This window comes from Clinocottus analis, unplaced genomic scaffold, assembly GCF_023055335.1.
Source record: "Clinocottus analis isolate CAN_PGR_092001 unplaced genomic scaffold, fCliAna1.0.p SCAF_10, whole genome shotgun sequence".
Taxonomy (NCBI): domain Eukaryota; kingdom Metazoa; phylum Chordata; class Actinopteri; order Perciformes; family Cottidae; genus Clinocottus; species Clinocottus analis.
In genome coordinates, this window is record NW_027175821.1 from 13,867,044 (window position 1) to 13,887,810 (window position 20,767).

Below are 20,767 nucleotides of genomic sequence, written 5' to 3' on the forward strand. Positions count from 1 at the left end.
AAGCAAATAACACTGATAGCAGGGACAGATAAAAAAACAAACACTTTATTTCAGTAAAAATTGAACAAAAGCATGCATCAACATTCTTCAGTCAGTCAGTAAAAGCCTCTGGAGGAAGTTCGACAGTCAGCTCGTCGAGTGTTTGCAGAAAGGCGTCCAGCTCTGAACACTGATCTGCAGAGGGGAGAAACAGTGGAGTTAGTTAATGATACAGGAGGTTAATGATACAGGCGGTTAATGATACTGGTCGCTTAAAGCATGCGCCCCATACTTACGGCTACAGTTGCCAGACAATTGCTGCTTCTCATTCAGTAATAAATTGTGGCTGTTAAAATCTGGCTATCATTCATAAGATCACATTTTACTCACTACAAGTGCTCCTGCACATAATATTTCTGGTTATTTTCCCAAGTTTAAAAGAGGTAATGGGTTTTACCGTGTTTCATGGAAAATAAATAAAAATAAAAAAAATAAAAAAATCACATGGTTAATCCTCTGGATAGTGAAAAATAGTCTATCAAAAATTTAAAAAAAAACTACGAGATTAAAAAAAACCTTAACCTTTGCATGGTTTGTTGAAACTAGTTAAGTGAGCAAAACATTGTAATTAGGGTGAACTAACCCTATAATGTTCAATATTTTATTAGGGTTGGGAAATGCTATACACAACATGATCAAATAAATTTGCATGTGGTCATACTTTACCATCATTTTAAACTAGAATTTGACAAAATTTGAAATCAATGATTGTTTTATGCCAACACCATTTTTTAAATCAGTATTTATTTTGATAAAGCCACAACAGAACCCTCATCTGGACACATTTCATCAATAACTTTATCCACCCTGCATTTAATTTGGTCTCATTTATTAAACAGCTTAACCCAAACAATAAGTGTAAATGCAGCTTGCATAGAACTGAAGTCAATACCTGAACATTTTGCCATCTTTACAGGTGACTGGCTTGGGAGATGGTCAAAGATGTCCAGGTCATCCTCACACAGATGAGGAGCTTGTGGGAAACGGGCGAGTCCAGGCAGAGCAAAGTCACCGAGAAGAATCAAATCCTCAGGTATGCTGTACTTCTCAAAATCTAGAAAATAAATGTTGAATCATTAATACATTTGGCATAAAATTCCCTCTTGTACAAATGAGCCTTAATTAAAAGAGTGCCGCAGGAATGAGTCTGAACACTAGTTAACATTTTCTTGAACTTCTCATTCCCCTCATCTTTTAAATCAATTGGTTTTAATTAATAAAAACAAAAAACTGAGTCTTTTGTTCGATACTTGAAATACGGTCTGTGGTAAAAAACATTTAGTTCTTCAATATAAAATATGTCAGTAAGTACCCCTTTTGAATTTAAAGGCTTTTACAAGCCTACAAAACATTGGGCCAACAAGTCCACCTCTACAGCTGGTTGTGCATCTTTGCAGTCACATGAGCAATGTGTGTTGCTCAAATCAAAAGTGTTGTTTATTTGTCAAGAATGTCGCTGGACAAAACATGTACTCATAAACTTGCCACAGAGCTTTCTTTTTACTGCAATAATCCCCAATCTGATAGTAAAATCCCTTTGGCCTTGTCATGGATCCGATCCAGTGTGACGCCAACTTCAGCCGTTGGCCTACAAAAACAAATCTTTGCGGCACTCTGTGGGTTGAGTCCTGATCGAATAAACCATTAATGGACTTCCTAATAGGATGGTTTTTACATCCAACACCCATTCCTGAAATGTGGTCTTATCGCTGAGTGTCACGTTACAAATATGCATCATTCTATAAAGTGCATTGCCAGAATGAATAGGTTTAACTGAGAACTGTAACTACTGAATGTATCATTGTTACCTAGTGGGTCATATGGGATGAACTTCTCAATTTCTGGGTATTCCTGCACTTTGATAAGAGGAGCAGTTTTGACTTTAGTTTCCTGCTGGGAAAAAAATATATTAGTACATGAATAGTTTGAGGTACAGAGCAAATCAGTCCCATTATGGCCTGACATTACTTTTAGATTGTAACTATGAATTATTCCAACCTGTGACTTTAACTTCTCTTGTGTGCCGACAACAGGGGTCAAGATTTTGTTGACAGCCCCAAAGGCCTTACGACCAAACGGCAGAGGAGTGTGGAAGGTTTTGGCACTCATAGGAGAGTAGAGTTTATCTGGTGGGCGGAAAGCAAAAAGTTTAACTGACCAAATATTTTGTGAGAAAGATACACATTGCACACCGTTAACATTTACCTGGAGCAGACTGAAGGCGCTGACGCATCTTCAGATTGAGTGGATAAGGACCTGCATTTTCTCGCTCTGGAAAGATTATGTTGGCCATTGTATCTGAAAACAATATGATATAAGCAACTGGAATACATAATTTATCACAATGGAAGAGACCTTTCTGTGGCAGATTTTTCTTTTGTAAGAAAAGGGCCAAAGGGGTTCTGGTCTTTTAATATAACCAAACTAACATTAAGGATACTTTTTAAACATCAGTTACTTACGGTTTGAACAAAAATGTGAAATATAGCGTTTCAGCTTTTCATTGCCTTGAAAGTTTTATATTGTTGGATGAAACTGGTAACTTCAAGGAATCACTTTGGGATAAACGCGGGCATTTTCACTTTCTTCTTACACTTTATAGATGTAAAGAATCACAAAATATTAATGTGAAGGCCACAAGCTGGCCTTCTTGACACGTTCACGTCACTCAGGTGTTTCGTTGCACTCATGCTGCTAACGCTAACTTCAGCCTTAGTTTAGTCATGACGCCAATATTAAAATAAAAAATGCCAACCAAATATCATTCAACGGTTAAAAGCCAGCGTTAATTCAACTCATTAGTTCAACTTAATCTACTTTTTATGAACTTCAGAGAACACATTCAAAATATTGTCGAATAGAGCTTAATTAGCTCTCCGACGTTAGCCTACAGCCTGACAGTCTTTGTCAGCTAATGCAACGTAACTGGCATGTAACGTGACGCTATTAGCTCGACGTGATAAATGCAACAGTACCGTTGATACACCGGTTTTAGCCTGAACGTTACCTCGGTCTGTATGATAAACGCCGTTGGTTGCTCTTTTACTCTCGGGTTTCACATTTGTTATGGTCTGAAATATCGTTTGCAAAGACCGCGACTCTTTTTAAATTCACGGCCTTCGTCCTATTGGTCGCTGAATAAAAGACGCCTTGAATGGGAGTGTCCCAAAAATATTTTACACCAGAGCCGTCTACTGAGAGTCACGTCATCTCCGTTCACTCAGATGGACCATTTTTTTATAAAAAAAATGGCGGATCATAAATAGTACATTTCAACGTTTTAGTGTAGTTTTACAGATTCTTAATATTCAAGGAATTTACCGTAAAATATATCAACAAGACAGTTAACATTTTATTTCAAAGAACACACGCCAAATTGATAAATTGGTAAATAAATACACATGTCTTTCCTCTTCATTAATATTGTAAATAATCTCTTCCTATTGATTCCTATCAAATATGTGTATTCAAATTGCACGCCAGCTACTTCCTGGAACCATCTGATGCCAAAGTGAATCACGTGATAATCAAGAGTTTTTCAACCGTTGACGTGACTTTTAATGTGCAATAGGTAAAATGTAGGTACATAAATACGCACACGACTGAAGTATTTAGGAATTTAGTCCGTGTAGTTTATCTAACGTTAAGTTGAAAGTCCTTTCTATTCAGAGATGGGCAATGTTTCTGAATTTAGTCATTTTACTTAATACATTTTATTGCCTGGTCTCTCAAGTTTGCACTGGACGACACCATAAAGGCATCATGTGGGGGAGCCCAGTGGACAGCGCTCATTTGCAATCCCCCTTTTTTTTGAAGACATTTTTTTAAAAACACGAGCCGAGTTGTATCTGGAGTTTATAATTGCGTCAAATAAACAACGCCCATTGGGAGCACAGCCATAACAGAATTAGAATAGTCTGTTTGAATAGTGGTACATTCCAACGAGGCCACCTTTCGGCGTAACTTCCACAGCGCAGCTTCCTTTGCTAACTAGAGACAGCGGCAGAGGTTTCGTCCTCCGTTACCACTATGGCGTCAACTGAGATAGCGAGGCAAGCGGTAAGAAACCTATTTTACTCAGGATACCGTTTTCACCGCCAACACATCGCTTTTGAAATGTGTTTGCCATCCTATATCAACATCAAATATATAATCTTAGCGTTACGTTTGAGATATATTTAGGTTAGCGAGCACGGTTAACGTATAGTCCCAAAATTAAATGGAACGTCGCCAAGCAACAACAACGTTGGGTGGCAATTAGCTTTTACCATCTGATAGAATAGATGGTTTGAAGAAAAAGGCCCGAGGTCGATCGGTTTTAGCTTTATTTTGACGCTAACAATCTTAATTTCTGCGAGCTAACGCCTCCAGACATCCTGCTTCGATATCGATGTCTGAAAATAACGGTTTCAAACCAAACGGGGCTACTTAGAATTAACTAACCTGATAGGTTAATTAACTAACCTGATAGGTTAGTTGCCCCGTTTGCGTCTGGTGTATTGTGTACTATCTCATGGGGAAGCCGGATCGCCTGTTATAGAGCCGTCGGGAGGCCATTCATTCTAAACGCCCCCATTTCAGCACAGCGACGCTGCTGATTTCCGTTATGTTGTATCAAATAACGTTAGTCCCGTTAACTTTCAGTCGGGCGTTGTCTGACGTTCATAGAACATATGGACCAAACATGTTCTCGGTTATCGTCGCTTGGATGCTGTCATTTGAAATGCGTGCGTAAAGTTTACCTGGCTTTTGTTTTTTTTTGTGTGCGGGGAGCCACTACACCCAGAAGAGTGCTCAGAATAGCACGGTTTTGCATTTTGAGATCCCTTTGCGGCCCAGTGAATGGAAACCCGCTGTGTGTAACTTGGCTGTAAATGTCTTGGAAAATGCAGGAATTGTTTCAGGAATGTTGCACTTGCAGCTGAAGAGGAAAGGCTGTTTGTCCAGTCAGATTACCCACAGCTTCCCAAATACTCCCTCAGCTGTTTAAAGCCAATTTCAACTACCCAAATAATGCACAACTGTCCAGTACAACCAGCTTGATCAGTTATTTTAAATTGACCCTCAAACGGAATGTGTTCCTCTCAAAGCCACATTGGAGAGCAAGTTAAGCAACACTGTGTTATGTTCAGCCACATAATGGCTGGTTGGCTGAGGTCTAGCTGGTCGAGAGCCCTCTCTTCGCCATATAATCTAAATTCTTTGCTTTCCTGCACCTCATAATGTAGACGTGGGCTGCCAAAACGAGATTCACAGAGATGAAGATACTCACCAGCAGCCACACGCCCACACACACATGTAACAACAGTACTTTTGCACTTCGGTGTTTTGTGTCACTCTGGTCCAGAGATAGACTGTGTACAAACAGTATAAAAGTAGCGTGAAGGGGAAGTGCAACCGGACAAAAATAGGGAGCTAAAGGGTTCAAGTTAAAGTGACCCCACAGAAACACATTGGTGGGTAACTGGCTTCTTTGTCTTTTATTTAGTAATTCATGGCATTTGAAATCACTCAGTTTTTAAACTATATATTTATTGTCAAAGCTTTTTATTGATTTAGAAATTGTCTAGACACATTATCAGCAATACCTTTCCATATATGTACATTGTGGTTTGTAACTGTCTCGCTTGAGGGGAAGGCAGTTCCTCCTCAGGAAACAGGAAGTGAGCAACATTGTACCAGAAGTCACTCTAAAAAACTAACATGATCAAATATTGTGGCAAGTGTGTTAAGTCGAGTGTAATTTAAAAATAAAAAGTTATTCATCCACAGAACAACAATTATTTAGATGTATATGATAATTGTAGAGCGTTAGAGAGAAGCCATAGCCTTTTAACAAGGCATTTCAATCCATAAAGTGATCGATCTTACTCTGTTGTTTTATGTTGATTTTAGGGTGAAGGTGCTCGTGCTGTACCTCTGGCAGGCCATGTCGGCTTCGACAGCATGCCTGATCAGCTGGTTAACAAATCTGTCAACCACGGATTCTGCTTTAACATCCTCTGTGTTGGTGAGTATGTCATGCGTAAAAAATGCTTTTACTCTCTCTCTCCTTAGGCTAAAAGAGGACTTATTTGCCTCAATGAAAGTCAGGCTTTTCCACAAGATGCAAAGCACATCGCTCTATATTTGACCTGCTGAGATTCCCTTTGGCTTGTTGTAATTGGTTACCATGATGAGTGAGATGCTTACATAATTGTACAGATAATACATTCAGAATTGTTTACAACTGTTAAAACCCTATAGACTACAAGCATTTTGCGCAGTGTTTTTTTTTTTTTGCCTTCTGTGCTATGATTGTTTCTCACATATACTCAATTGCCATTTTAGGAGGTGCACCCAGCTGCAAGTAGTGAAATCTAATACAATGGTCATGCAAAAAAACTCAAGCTTTAAGCTCAGAAAGGCAGTTATTCAACTTTATGGTCATTTTGAGGGGCTTTAGTTTTGATGCTGTTTCACTGTGATAGGTTATACTGAGAGGGGTTTCTAAATTTGTCTACTTCATTTGTGTCAGTCAGGGCTTGCTTGAAGTAAAGATGTTTACGTTGTTGGCAACAATAATGTTTGTGTTTTTCATAATTTGAACAAAACTAATGTCATTGTTAATAACATACGTGATATTGGGGTGATAACAACTAAAGCATAACTCTCTGAACATGTATTAATACAATACATTAAGAATATAAAAGCAAAGATTCTGCAGGAGACTAGCAACATTTTCTCTTGCAAACTGTAACTGCTGTGACTCACAAGTGCAGCAATTCACATTAGTACAAGCATTACTTGAGGCAAAGACATGTAATCTCTGTTTCTCTATGTTTTGGTTGTGGTCTAAAATTCCAAAAAGGAACAAAAATATGAAGATCATTAGTTCCATTGGGTTAACAGAGGATAACAGACAGTAATTTTCATTATGGGTTGTACGAGGTTTGATTATAATTCTTTCCAGTTTGTCCCTGAGTTTTTTAAAACAAGATGCCAAATTTCCTTTAGCATGAGAGACCTCTACAGTGACTTAAACTGAGCTCAGAAACAGGAAAAAAAGACCCACGGTGCATCGTTTTCTTTGGATTCTGAGCGAAGATGAGAAATTTGGAGCATAGAAAATAGGCTACCATGCTGAGACTGTAGGTCAGGCTATGAGGAATAAAAATAGAATTTCTTACAGAGGGAGCTCTTGATCTGAGTCATATGACGGCCTCTTATCAGTAAACTGATGTCAGAATTTATCAGTGAATGGGACTGTAAGTATATATGATATATTATGTTCGGAGCATCTTCAATATGTCAAATTGAATCTTGAGTTTCATGAAATAGTGCAGTCAATAAAATGTTTTTGATCAGCTTGAGCATAAATTTATCAGAAGTTGACAAAATAAAAAGGAAATATGTGTCATGCCTGAATGGAGTTGCAAAGATCAAGGTTTGAAGGATCCCAACAACATGATGATATTTCTCTGTGTTGTCTAGGCGAGACTGGTCTGGGGAAAACCACCCTCATGGACACGTTGTTCAACACCAAGTTTGAGGGCGAGCCCACCCAGCACAACCAGCCGGGAGTCACGCTCAAATCCAACACCTATGAGCTCCAGGAGAGTAACGTGCGCCTCAAACTCACTGTTGTCAACACTGTTGGCTTTGGAGACCAGATCAACAAAGAAGAAAGGTAATACAATCCCCACTTCATCATGCACGCTACATTCCTGACATACAATGACTCTGTGAGAGCTCTGAGCCCTTTGGGAGCTCGGGTTCTTTCGGTCCCGAACCTGAATGAAACCGTACCCGAGCCGTAGGATGTGGAATCAAGTCTCTCCATCTCAGGGAGTTTCCACAATAGTTTCATTCTATCAACTCTTACAAACCGAAAACAGATGTAGATGCTTTCCCTTTTCTGGAGTTAAAAAATATTTATTTCAGGTTTTCATCAAACTTAAAATACCAAGCTTGCTATCCACAATCTAATTGCTAAAGGTTAGTTTATACACGCCATAGTGAAGCCTGCGCAAGACGCGCATGCCAGAAAATGACGTAATCACAGAGGGCGCATTGGGCGCGACCCCTCACCTCTGAATTTTTGTAACTTGGTACGCGCGATCGCGTGACTGTCACAAATAGTTCACTGATAAAAACACTATTTACATTTCTGGGATCATACAAAGAAGGCCAGTTTTTAGATGCTTTAGAAACGGGAGAATCGAAAATTGTATTGTATTTTGCAGCCAAATCCAAACGTCTACAGGATATTAAACCTTTGTTTATTTATAATTCATGCAATAGATAACTTGTTTCTTTAAAGTACTTTGACAAAAGCAATGAATATGAGTTTACAGATAAATACAATCCCTCCTCGTTGCCTTTTTTTGGATTCTTCACAGTTTCATTAGTTAGTATGTACTCTGGCATTTTGGAAAATAATGCAGCACACAGTGCATAAACTATGAACGCCTCCGTTCATGCTTGCGTGCCGTGCCGCCTGCAGAGACTCACACTACGGCGCCAAGCGTGAGTCTAAACAATGCTTAACTCTGCTTCTGAGGTTAAGTTTAGGGCGAGAAGTCATATGAGCTCCAACTCTGTGACCTCACAGTGAGAAGGCTTCAGTTTTTTTCAGGTTTCACAATTTTTTAAGGATTAAATTTCCTTAATAGAATAAATAACATGGACATACTTCATTTTACACAAGCATACTGTGAACTGGAACTGAATATTCTGCAGCATGTACACAAGCTGTGTGTTTCTTTGTGTTTGTTTTTGGTCTTGTGTTTGCTGGGAGGGGTGACGCTTCCTGCAGTCCTTAATGCATGGGGTCATCTTTGTGTCCATTTTCTGGACCACATAAGTTTCTGGTTTGCAGGTAATGTTGAAAGATGTAAATGACAATTTTCAATTTGTCGCAAACCTTGAAATTGGGTCTTCCACAGGAGGTGAGACCTTCCTTCAAATGAGTCTTTCTTCGCAGAGATCGAGAAAAACTGAAAATCAATTCTATCAAGATGTTAAGTTAAAGATTTAGTGTTTACCAGGAAATTTCCCTCAAATGTAATTGACCTACTGAAGACAAATACCATGTAAAAGCAATGGTCTCATAATGTTTTCCGTAGTGTTAATGAAACAAGTTAAAGATCACGTGGGGACGTGCCCCACAAAATACTCTGTCCCTGTCCTCCAAATTTAAAGAAGCCTTTAAAGGGGGGTTAGTTTGTCTATTTCTAACCTTTTCATATTATACTTATACACCAAATGTATTGCTTTGAAACATGACGGATGCTAATAATGCAATGAATCAAAGATATGCTCAAACTATTTTCTTATTTTGCTTTTTTCTAACAGCTACAAATCTATCGTGGAGTTCATTGATGCCCAGTTTGAAGCCTATCTACAAGAGGAGCTGAAAATAAAGCGCACGCTACACAGCTACCACGACACCCGCATCCACGCATGCCTGTATTTCATTGCCCCCACGGGACACTCACTCAAATCCTTGGACTTGGTGACCATGAAGAAACTTGATAGCAAGGTGAGCTTTGCTTCTTTTTATTAAACTATTATCATCAGCCAGAGGCCATTTTATGTTTAGTTTGTTTTTGTGGTTTCTTTGATGCTTTAGGATAATTTATTCAGATACCTGCCTTCAATCCCAGGTGATTCTATCAGTTTCAGATCAATTACAATTAGTGTTAGGGTTTAATATTGGCTCTTGTAATGTATTAAACTATGCAGTTTATTTGCAATTTTGCAATATTCACAAATGTTATAGCAATGCAAGGTGTCTGCTGTTTTGTTATGTTTTGTTTTTTAGTGAATGAGAAGAACCATTGTACTGGGGAAGAATTATGTTCTAGAATAACTATTGTAATGCTGATAAACTTACTGTAACATGCAACAGATATACTGAAGGTAAATCCTTTGGCACTGCATTGTTGTTTGCAGCATTGGATCTATCTACACTAGTCATGGGTCATAAACCTTTTCTAGGCCATCTGCCTGCATGCCAATTGGCTCTGGTCTTGTTCCTGCGTCGGTGTAGGTCAGCTGTGAAATGCAGTCTGCTCAGTGACTCCAGCCTCGTTTTTTTGCGAGGGCCTTTCCACAGTAGCTTATTTGCATGGATGTCCTGGCTTTTGTACAAAGAGTCGGCTCAGTATTTGCCAGAACAGCTGTGCCGGGTGATCCAGAGCAGAGCCGCCTCTGTTTACACATTCACCTCGGGGGTCTACAAACAAACCTCTGCTGAAGTGTCCATGAGCAAGAAGTTGATTCCCTACCAGACAGGAGGGAAGTAAATTATTACTTGTTCACATGACCCTGAGCTTTCCCTTGCTGTTAAATGGCCTCCGGTTGAAGAGCAAATAATTTGGGAATGTGTGGGCGACGGAGCTTGGAGAAAATAGTTGTGTTGGAGGGAAAGTCTCCTCGGATAGTTGTAAGTGCATTGACAAGAATGACCCTGACTGCATTTTTTTTCTCTTGCTCCCCACCTCCTTTCTTTTCTGTTTGGATAACATGGATAGCACAAATGTTGTTAAAATCATTCGAGTCTGACTATTAACACTCTGTTTGGAGAGCTTTTAAGTGATCTGAAGTAGAAGATGGAAGCCGGCTGCTCCTTGTGCTGCTTTTACTATTTTTATCTCTGGGCTTAAGAATGTGTAATTATTTGTGATACTCTCAGGCTTGGAGTTAGAAAGAGCTACTGTCATGTGTTGAAATTATGAAAAGGGCACATGTTATTCAGTTTAACCAGGGATTGGAAGCAGCATAAAAGAAAGGGATCTATGTGTATTGTATTGTTACTTAACCTGAATGCTGGTGGAGCTCTTCTACAAAATGTGATTTGCATGGTTTTAACTCTGTGGTACTTTAAAAAAATACATTAATTGTTTTCCAAATCTGGACTATGTAAATGGTGATGAAAGAAAGATTTACAGCCACTTACAGACATCTAGTGTTAAACTGCATATCTGTAAGCATTGTCTGCACCTTGTCATCTCCTAATTGCAGGTCAACATAATCCCAATCATCGCCAAGTCGGACGCCATCTCCAAGAGCGAGCTGGCGAAGTTCAAAATCAAAATCACCAGTGAACTGGTGAGCAACGGAGTACAAATCTACCAGTTCCCCACTGATGACGAGTCTGTGGCAGAGATCAACTCCACCATGAACGTAAGTCTGATAACTGGGTTTCAATCTACACCACATGCTTTGAAATGACGTGGAAGGTTATATTGACCAGATAATCTTCCCTTTAATCTGAAGGAAATGTACACGCAACACGTTACCTGTCTGTAAGCTTTAACATAAATTCTGTTATGCAATAGCGGCATAAACAACATGTGATGTAGAATCAGTACAAGCATCGTCTGTCTGCTCAGTCTGCCAGACAGCCGCTCCATGCAGGGACAAGTGAGTTCAAAACAGCACAAACAGCCAGCTCACTCAGCAGGAAGCCTGCAGTGTGGGAACGGGCTCGTGTTCACTGACGGATAAGCTAAGGCTCACTTAGCTGTTTATAAGGTCTGATCTGTGAAGTAACTGAACTCTCCCGAACTGATTGTGTCCGACTGTTGCCCCTTGGAAGTTGTTGTACAGTCAGACCACCACTCTGTTCTGATAAAAAGTCATACATCCTCTTGTCAAAGCTGTTTCTACGTGTCTGCGGAAATTGGCTATTAATAGTCAGGTACAAAGCGATGTTAGGACCGTATCCTGGGCCTGTATGAATGAGATTCTTGCAGTAATATTTTCCGATTCTTGAGTCAGGAAATAATAGCATGGAGTCATTATGTATATGTACAATTTTGTTGGTGGTTCGTAAGAAAGATTTGAAGAAGGTTCTGAAGGTTCTCACACCAATGTTGCTTTTTCCTCTGCTTCACAGAGCCATTTGCCATTTGCTGTGGTGGGGAGCACGGAGGAGGTGAAGTTTGGGAACAAGATGGTGAAGGCCCGGCAGTACCCGTGGGGGACGGTGCAGGGTAAGCCAAGGTCACATCCTGCACAGGAAATGAGAGCATGCTCCCTCTTCTGCAGCTTCTTACTGTCGTCATATTCCTCCTCGGCTCCAACAGCTTCAGCAAACTAGTTGCTAAGCTGTTATATAACCTCATTTAGCTGCAGCACCCTCTCTACCATTACACTGTATGTTAGCGCTGCATCAACTCTTATTTTCTACAGATCTAGTAAACCTGTTTCAATCGATTTTAGTATTTATTGACTTAGTTACAATAATAACAGAGTGGGTAATGTATTATAGATAGAAAGCCAGTTGATCTAATAAATTCATTTGTTGCTCTATTGAAGTCCACAATGCAGAGAAAATGTTCACCAAGATGACATCTTCAAATGTTTTGTTTTATCCATCCAACAGTCCAAAACCACAATCACAAATATGATTAGTTATAATAATATGAAACAGAAAAAAGGCTAAAAATCTTCACCTGAGAGAAGCTAGAACCACATACTGATTGGCATTTTTGCTTGATAAACAACTAAAATCATGATACGATTATAAACATAGTTGCTGTTTAATTTTCTGTCAATTGACTAATCAATGAACTGTTGCAGCTCTACTTCAGAGCTAGAATGTATTGTTATGTTTTATCCCCAAAATCGAGGGTCAGCACTTGAACCTCATATATAGTGTGCTGGATTACATCAACAATTAAAACATTGCTCTCCTAATAATTACCAACGGCACTGTTTAACATTTCTGTCCTTTATCTGACATTGATTCTGTTCACAGACTGACATCCTGTGGGTAAACATGCACTCACGCAGTCACACGATCTATAAACCTATGAACAAGCCACAGGACATAAACACTATTCTGTTCTGACTGTATCTGTGAAATACTAACATGTTTAAATACATTAGAGTATTTGCTGTAAATTAATGTAAACTAGCTAGCGTTGTCTGTTCCTGCCATAGCACACTTATTGCTAATTACATGATTCATAATGAGTAGAAAGCCATCTGATGTGTTAAGTGAAGCATTCCCGTGTCTCTATGTTGTGTGTGTGTTTTTCACAGTGGAAAATGAGAATCATTGTGACTTTGTCAAGCTGCGAGAAATGCTTATTAGAGTGAACATGGAGGACCTGCGAGAGCAGACTCACACGCGTCATTATGAACTCTACCGCCGCTGCAAACTGGAGGAAATGGGCTTCAAAGACACAGACCCTGACAGCAAGCCTTTCAGGTAGTAGACTGCTCTCATGTTTACCACCTACGCCTACTTTTTTCTACTCTGCTCTCTATTTTATGATGCATTTGTCTGCATCTCTTCATCATCGAAACCTTCATTTGTATTGTTTAGTATAGTAGGATGCATTAGTTTGTGTTTATGTCCGCCGGTGTGTACAGTTTGGTTCAATGTTTCTGTTACTCAATTTTATTCCCTTTTCTCCTTTTTCCTGTGTCAGTCTTCAGGAGACGTATGAAGCTAAGAGGAACGAGTTCATGGGTGAGCTGCAGAAAAAAGAAGAAGAAATGAGGCAAATGTTTGTACAAAGAGTCAAAGAGAAGGAGGCCGAGCTCAAAGAGGCAGAGAAAGAGGTATCGTTAAACTCTGATCCCACACCATCCTGAAATATCATGTGCATCACTTGTTTAGCGAGGTTTCTGCTCTCGTTCTAAATAATCTAAGGTATTGTGTCTTTTTTTTACCAACACATAGCTGCATGAGAAGTTTGACCGTCTGAAGAAGCTCCACCAGGACGAGAAAAAGAAACTGGAGGACAAGAGGAAGTCCGTGGACGACGAGCTCAACATGTTTAAACAGAAAAAGACAGCTGCAGAACTCTTGCAGAACCAAGCTTTGCAGGCAGGGGGCTCCACCACGCTCAAGCGGGACAAAGAGAAGAAAAAGTAAGTTTGTTCTTTTCCTCCTGTGACTTTCTTTCATCTATCCTTACATCTCAGGCGCAGGAAACCACCTCCAGTTATAAAAGGATTGGAAAAGGCTGGATACTGTGAACCTGAGAGGAAGGCCACATATTATTACATTGACATTTCAGGATGTTGATCATTTGTCAAATACAAGAATATCATTGCCAATATGTGAGAAGTTGTTTGGGTTTCCCACGTTGTGTGACAGACTAAAATATGCAGCCATGTCCTAAAAAAAATGCTCTTTTAGCATTCATTCCACTTTGTGCACATGTGCTGCAGACAGAACTTAATTTTGGTCTGTCTCACTATGTGATCAAACACTGAGTGGTTTCTCTGTCACCACTCGTTTATAAACTGCCAGATATTTGTGTAATTTAATGCGTTGAGTAGTTAAAGGCTCTGGCTAGGCCAAAGACTTCTCTCAGATCTTCTGTAAGAGGCCGACGCTCCAGGTTACCCTCATAAAATAACAGAGAACATGTTCCCCAGTAAATTCCATTCGAAGAGAGCTGACCAGAATTCATAATTTATCACCAATGTGGAAATTTAAGAGGGGGAGTGACTGGTGACAATGCCCCGCTGTCCTCATCTAAATTGTTGAAAAGTTGCCAACGGTCTGAAATCCTCATCATGAAATGAAATACTCTGAACAGATTTGTGTAAATAACTTGTAATTACAACTCTGTTAACAATTACTCAACAGTTCCATTAAGTTGAAAGTACATTTTATTCACATTTTATATTTGTTTCAAGGGAAACTATTTGGTCACTCCTTTTTGTTTTTTTCATCAATCTACAGTATTAACTTGATTTTCCATATTTGTTTTTCGAGTTATATCTGGCATTAATACTGTCGTTCTTTCACTAATCATGAGTGTATGAGACTGTTTTCCACAACATGTTTCATGCTTACAGGCAGTGTTTGAAGCCAGATGTGTTTTCAGTATAATTGTAGTGCTGTTGACATTGTTGGTCCCTTCATGTTGGTAATCAACTCCTGGTTTTGTGTTGAAGCTGATGTGACGGAAATGGAAGAAGACACTTGCACTGAGAAGGTTCTTGTTGCTTTATTTTCTTCCCTGTTAATTTATTTTCTTCACAGCCACTTCTTCTCTGCTTCGAAAGTTTCTCTTCCAAAAAGGACAATGAGGTCTTGCACTTCAAGTGTTAACACAAATAATATTTGTTTAATCCTAAGTGTTTTCTTCAGTTTTCAGATGACACAATTAATCATTACTGCTTGTTGTGTAGATGTGAATCCATCCTCTGAGTGCATGTGTCACCTATGTTGCATCCGTATTGTTTTCCAGTTAACTCCTCCCACTCTTGCTGCATGCTGCATTGGGCATCTTTTCTGGTAAGACACCACCAACAATCTCAAAATAAGTGAGATATTGACTTTAAATTCATGATCAGTCCATGAATAAACAATTACTGTTAAAAAAAAACAAGTTAGTAATCAGCCAAGTGAGAGTTTGCGGCTTCTCTCCTTTATTTCCCCTTTAATTGACATCCTGCAACTGGCCTGACTATAGAACAGGCTATGCACACAATTGCCTTTCTACATCTTCCCTTAGAATGCAAACACAATCAAATGAACCTTGAAAGCTATTAAATATATGATCTAAATTAACATGCATTTAATTTGCCTTTTTAATATGTAATGCATTGAGATAAATGGGCACAGTAATTCAAATATACGAGGGCAGGCCGACAGTATATCACCGGTAACATCTGTGTTCATCATATCCTTGAGCTGGCGGTGTTTACTGCCCTTGTGTCAGCTTCTAAATCAACCAGTTTATTAGCTCCCCACACACCCATTTGATAAACTGCCCCATCTGCCTCCCTAAATCCACAACAGTTTTTTTTTGCGGCTCTCCAAAGTCCGTCCCCACCCAGCCCTGCAATCGCACAAAGAACCATTCAAGGCTGAGCTGAGACTAACAGGCCATACCAGAGCAGCAAACAGCCTCGGGGCCCATCTCTGTTTGTAGCGATGACATGTTTTGTTGCTCTCACAGCCATATGATGACTCCCTCTGCCTCCCCTCCCTCTTGAGTGGATAAAAAAAGCCAAATCCACAGGGAGATGTTGTGAGTCTCAATCGTTGGGGAGGGTAGAAGTGAACGACGACATCTGTCTCGCAATCTGTAGACTCCTCAAGCAGCTCAGGACTCTTAAAATAGACAAAAGCAAGCTGCTGTTTGATGAGGAAGACAAACAAACACATTGTTTATTAAAGCTGAGGGGCAGGAAAAAAACCATACAAATAAAATACATTCAATTTGCTGATTTGAAGGAAATAGACGACTGTACTTGCCTAACCTCTGTGCACTCGAGCCTTTTTGAGCACGATCTCCTTTAAATCCCATATGGTCACTAATGTTGATGTGATGTCACCTGTGTGAAACGGTGTGTGTCGTGATGATGTTTAACTCAAAAGAAAGCAATAACAGCCCTTCTCTCTCATTTCCAGCTTAGGATTCCTGTAGAAAAAGTGCTCCCTTGTGGCCATCCTGCTGTGAATGAGTTTCCACCCCATCATCTTTTTACAGTACCCCTTCCCCACCCTCACCCAACCCCATAATTCAACCCTCCACATGCCCCCTGCTCTCTGGAAGACCATGGGCATTGCTATCAGTTTGACAGTTTTTCCTGAATGTTGCTTGTGTATTATATGGTTTGTACAAGCAATTGTTTGGCTGGACTTTTTTTTTATACACATTTACATGTTTGTTTTATATTAAGTGATTAATTGCATGACGGAGTGAGCTTTTTGAATATTAACATACATGGCTACTATAGTGATGGGCAGAAATGTGTTGAGAGTAAAGTGAAATATGCATCAGCGAGTAGAACCTCAGTATGAACAACATGTGTGGTCAAAGATCTACAGGAGATTACAGGAAAGAAAGAATTAGGTCAATTGATGTGAGGATGGATTAAGTTAATATTTAGCCATCTTCAGATTAAAACAGCAATCAGTACGGGGATTCTACATTTTACAAACAAAGTAACAGCAGTTTCTGAATGGAAAAACGTCAAAGTATTTAGTCATTGTTAGTTTGTTATTAGATTAAAGTTGGAATACTTTTTATGGCCTGTCGTTACCCTGGTAACGGCAAGTGAGTACAGTGTCACTTTTTTCAGAAATGCAACCAAAGAGCAGCGGGTGTATCTGTTTCCAGCCAGACCAAACCAACGTGGTCTGAAAAAAGTGGTATCATATTTGTAGTCAGTGATCATTAAAACATTGTGTTTCGTGTAACGGCTTCACAATGAAAGTCATCACGTGGTTCGGTAGTTGATCGCTTTCAATGTGATCATAAAAGAGGTCACTTTATCTTACTACAGCTCTGATATGGCTGTAGGAGAGCAAACAGTAAAGGGTGAGGCTAATGTAAATGAGATAAAATGACACAGTACATCTGAATTACATGCATGCATCTTTTCCTCTTAATCCCTCTTTCAAGTGAGGGCAAAATAAATGCACCTTGGTAATGGTGGAACCCGCCACTAACAAGGTAGACTGTAATTACAGAATTTCAATTCATTGAATGTCAAAAAAAGATTAGATTTCATGAAAATCTTAAGAAATATTAAAATTCCACTTCTATTACCTCAACCGTATAGACTTGTTTAGACCTACAATATGACTTGAACTTGAGATTTAATTTGTTTTGGCATTAATGGCCTTTTGCTGATGCTGTTTCACTTTATCCAGATGCATGAGTAGTTGTGAGCCTAATCTCCTTGCCACTTCTCCCATACCTCATTCATTGTCATGTGTTATGTGCATACTTGTCTTTCACATTTGCACTTTTTTAATACACAAATGTGATGTTTTTTAAGTATATATTAATGTTGTCAGTGCAATTGTAACTTTCTTTCTATTTCACTTACTTTGAAGGCACATTTAAAAGTAGTTCCTTATGATGTATAGTGTTTGTATTGGTGTTACACATAAAATAAACATTATCTCAAAAGAAAATAAAGGCCAATTTTTCACCAAATATTACAACTGTGGCCATAATCATTGTGTATGACAAATAATGCTGTAAAATAGGAGATTAGACTAAAAATGTAATCAATCCAAATGGGTATGCTTAATTTACAGGATGAAGCGTTTCACTTGATTTGTTCTTAGTTGGGGATCTACACTGTCCAAGTCTCGAAGACCAGGAATGAATGTTGATGCCGATAAGCGTTAGTGTGATGATCTGATCAGTTATTACTTGTTTTTTTCACCACTTCAAGGTTCAAGGTTGCTTTTGTTATCTCATGAGGGATCAAATTGTCTTGGATTAGACACGCTCCCAGGGTAAAAAATACATGAAGACAAAGAGCTATTCCCTCCTCCTAATCCTCAGCTCACTGGTCTGTGTGGTTTCACTTTCCTTTGCAGTAATCCCTGGCTCTGCACTGAGTAGGCCCTCAGCCCTCAAGCTTTGCTAAGGGACCAGCCTTTGTGGGTACTGAGTACCTCAAATGTGACCAGAGGCTTTGTGGACCCCATCCTTCAGGGTTTTTTAATCATTACCTGCTCTGCTATAATTTTGATTAATGTGTATCTGTGTTTCACTGCCGCTCTAACCTCACCCTCAGCAATCCCATTCTTGCTGCTGTTGCTGCTTCTTTTTGTCTCTGCTTATGTTTATAGGTGCACAGTTAGTTTTGGGGCTGTTACTAACACTTTTTCCACTTGTTGGAGATTATATGTGCATCATTCACTGTCGTATTTGGATAGTTTTTAACACTTTTTTTTCCTCTTGTAAAGTGGACCACAGATGAGATGTGATCAATTCACAGTTTAACAATCATGCATCATCATCAGTGGGCACGGTATCATCTCATAATTGTATGCGTATTGTGTTGCTTGAACAACTATGATCCCAGGGATTTTTTTTACCACCTAACTTTGTATTTATGATAATCAAACCTATATACATTTTCTAGCTAAAATCAGATGCACTTCTGTATCTCAAGCTTGAAGTGTGTTGTTTTTTAAAGAGTTTCTGCTTTGCAACCTTTCTAACTGCTGGCTTTCTCTTTCTTTGTCTCTTTAGCTTCTTTTAATGTCTTGACCACCTGAAGAGGGGATTGCAGCTTCAGCAAGAATAAAGCACGATTTACCTCTTCCTGTTTTTCTTGCTGTATTGACCCTTTTTTATTCTCCCCATTGCATCTCCTTTATTTGATTATGGCCTTATGTGGACTCGCATGGTATTTCTGACCACCTAGTGAAGCTCTAAACCCATGCAGGTTGGGAACCGGGCACTGTTTAAATCTACTGTTATGTCTTAATGTATATAAAGAAACACGTGTAGTTCATAAAAATCCTCAGTTGGGGTTAACACATTTACATGACTTGAGTGAAATCATTATTTTAATTACAATGTCCTGGACTATGCACTCCTCTTTTCAATAGGGTTCTTAAGTTAACACATGCTCCTGAAACATTGAAACAAACTCATCAAGTCAAGACGCACTTAATGCACTATGTATAACGTGTTATAAATATGAGTAATCATGTTGTTTTCTCTATTCTAACTCGGTTTTAAATAAAAACCTCCTGGTTCCAGGTATTCTGAACACTATCATTGAGTTAATGCAAAAGCCAAAGCAATATTCCTTCTTACCACTTCATTTGATGCTGCCCATGTTTACAAGTCACTGCTGAATACCATGGAGGTCACATGTAATGGCCTTTTTATTACACATTGTGCTTTAATATTCACCAGCCTATTCTTTATTTTTTGCATGCATCTTTTTAGTTGATTACCTCTTTGATCTTTGACCTGCTTGTTTTTATCCCTTAATAATTCAGTTTTGCAATCTATTTCAACTTCATTGCTGTTTTTTCAAATGGTGCATATTATTAATGTATATTTGCTCTGTCCTATCATTTCAGCTCCCTTTTTTTCCAAATATTAGTGTAAGATGGAGTTGAACTGAGTCCCAGAAATGAGTATTAAAAAGATACTCATGCATTTGTATAATTTATAAGGATATATTTTGTGTATTGAAGTGGAGACTTGTGGTTTATTACCTATGACCTTTGGACGTGAATCTGAGTGTAAAGTAACATTTTGGTGTCAGAAAATGCCATACATTTTTCTAGTATCAGTCATCACCTCTTGTAGTTAAAGACTCTCCCACACTACAAATAATTAAATATCTTAATCTAGTTTGATTCCATTGATGTACATTTTCAATAAAAAAAGGTATCCAAACATATAAAGCTTTTGACTTTTATTTACAGAATTGGACACTAATGTTACCTCATGTTTACAATTATAGTTTTTGTGGGCTGTGAAACTCTGCTAATATGACCTGTAATCAGTACTTACAACTGTATATGAGTATTACAACTGTAAGACACCTCCATTTTCAGCAGTTAAATTGTAAAGAATCTTTTTAAAAAAATGTATTGTATTTTAACTTCATTTAGACAATAAGTCCCCTGATATAACACATAGTATTGATATAAAGTATTAATATATAGAACAATTAAATTGACTTGAGGGAAATAAAAGAGAGATTGTGAAGAAAAAAAAATACATTCCTCATGAAACATTTTTGAATGCCTGATATTAAGGTAGCATTTCAAAACTCAGGGTGCAAAGTACAAATGCAGTGCATGACACCTTCTCACCTAATATATAATTATTGGGTTAATTATTCTGAGGCATATAACTGGTATAAAATACATGTCACAGTTTAAGAAAGTGCATGGTGAAATGCAATAAGTGCATTTCCACTAGTGCTGTTTTAAGTCAATTTTAAAGTTTGTGTACTTTAGAAATTGCAATGAAACTTCACTATATTT

The 20,767-nt window shown here is 38.7% G+C and overlaps 2 protein-coding genes across 6 annotated transcripts; one reads left to right on the plus strand and one right to left on the minus strand.

Annotated features, from left to right (window-relative positions):
* Positions 1-39: 39 nt before the first annotated feature.
* Positions 40-4,660, minus strand: pttg1 (PTTG1 regulator of sister chromatid separation, securin). Of its 4 annotated transcripts, none has more exons than XM_068592000.1 (6): positions 4,504-4,660; positions 2,245-2,337; positions 2,038-2,165; positions 1,848-1,932; positions 932-1,093; positions 40-174 (listed from the first exon to the last, which is right to left on the minus strand). In XM_068592000.1, exons 2-6 carry the CDS (start codon positions 2,330-2,332, stop codon positions 92-94), a joined length of 546 nt encoding a protein of 181 aa, XP_068448101.1. In that variant the 5' UTR covers positions 2,333-2,337; positions 4,504-4,660; the 3' UTR covers positions 40-91. The 4 variants fall into 4 exon arrangements, with proteins under 4 accessions (XP_068448101.1, XP_068448110.1, XP_068448083.1 ...); XM_068592009.1 differs by lacking the exon at positions 4,504-4,660 and adding an exon at positions 3,047-3,259 and having other exon boundaries at positions 1,848-1,929; XM_068591982.1 differs by lacking the exon at positions 4,504-4,660 and adding an exon at positions 3,047-3,259.
* On the plus strand, positions 3,954-19,082 carry septin6 (septin 6). Of its 2 annotated transcripts, XM_068591971.1 has the most exons (11): positions 3,954-4,098; positions 5,935-6,049; positions 7,513-7,708; positions 9,376-9,562; positions 11,047-11,208; positions 11,924-12,020; positions 13,075-13,243; positions 13,467-13,599; positions 13,721-13,911; positions 15,246-15,292; positions 16,415-16,559. In XM_068591971.1, exons 1-10 carry the CDS (start codon positions 4,069-4,071, stop codon positions 15,247-15,249), a joined length of 1,284 nt encoding a protein of 427 aa, XP_068448072.1. In that variant the 5' UTR covers positions 3,954-4,068; the 3' UTR covers positions 15,250-15,292; positions 16,415-16,559. The 2 variants fall into 2 exon arrangements, with proteins under 2 accessions (XP_068448072.1, XP_068448063.1); XM_068591962.1 differs by lacking the exons at positions 15,246-15,292; positions 16,415-16,559 and adding an exon at positions 19,005-19,082.
* Positions 19,083-20,767: the final 1,685 nt, after the last annotated feature.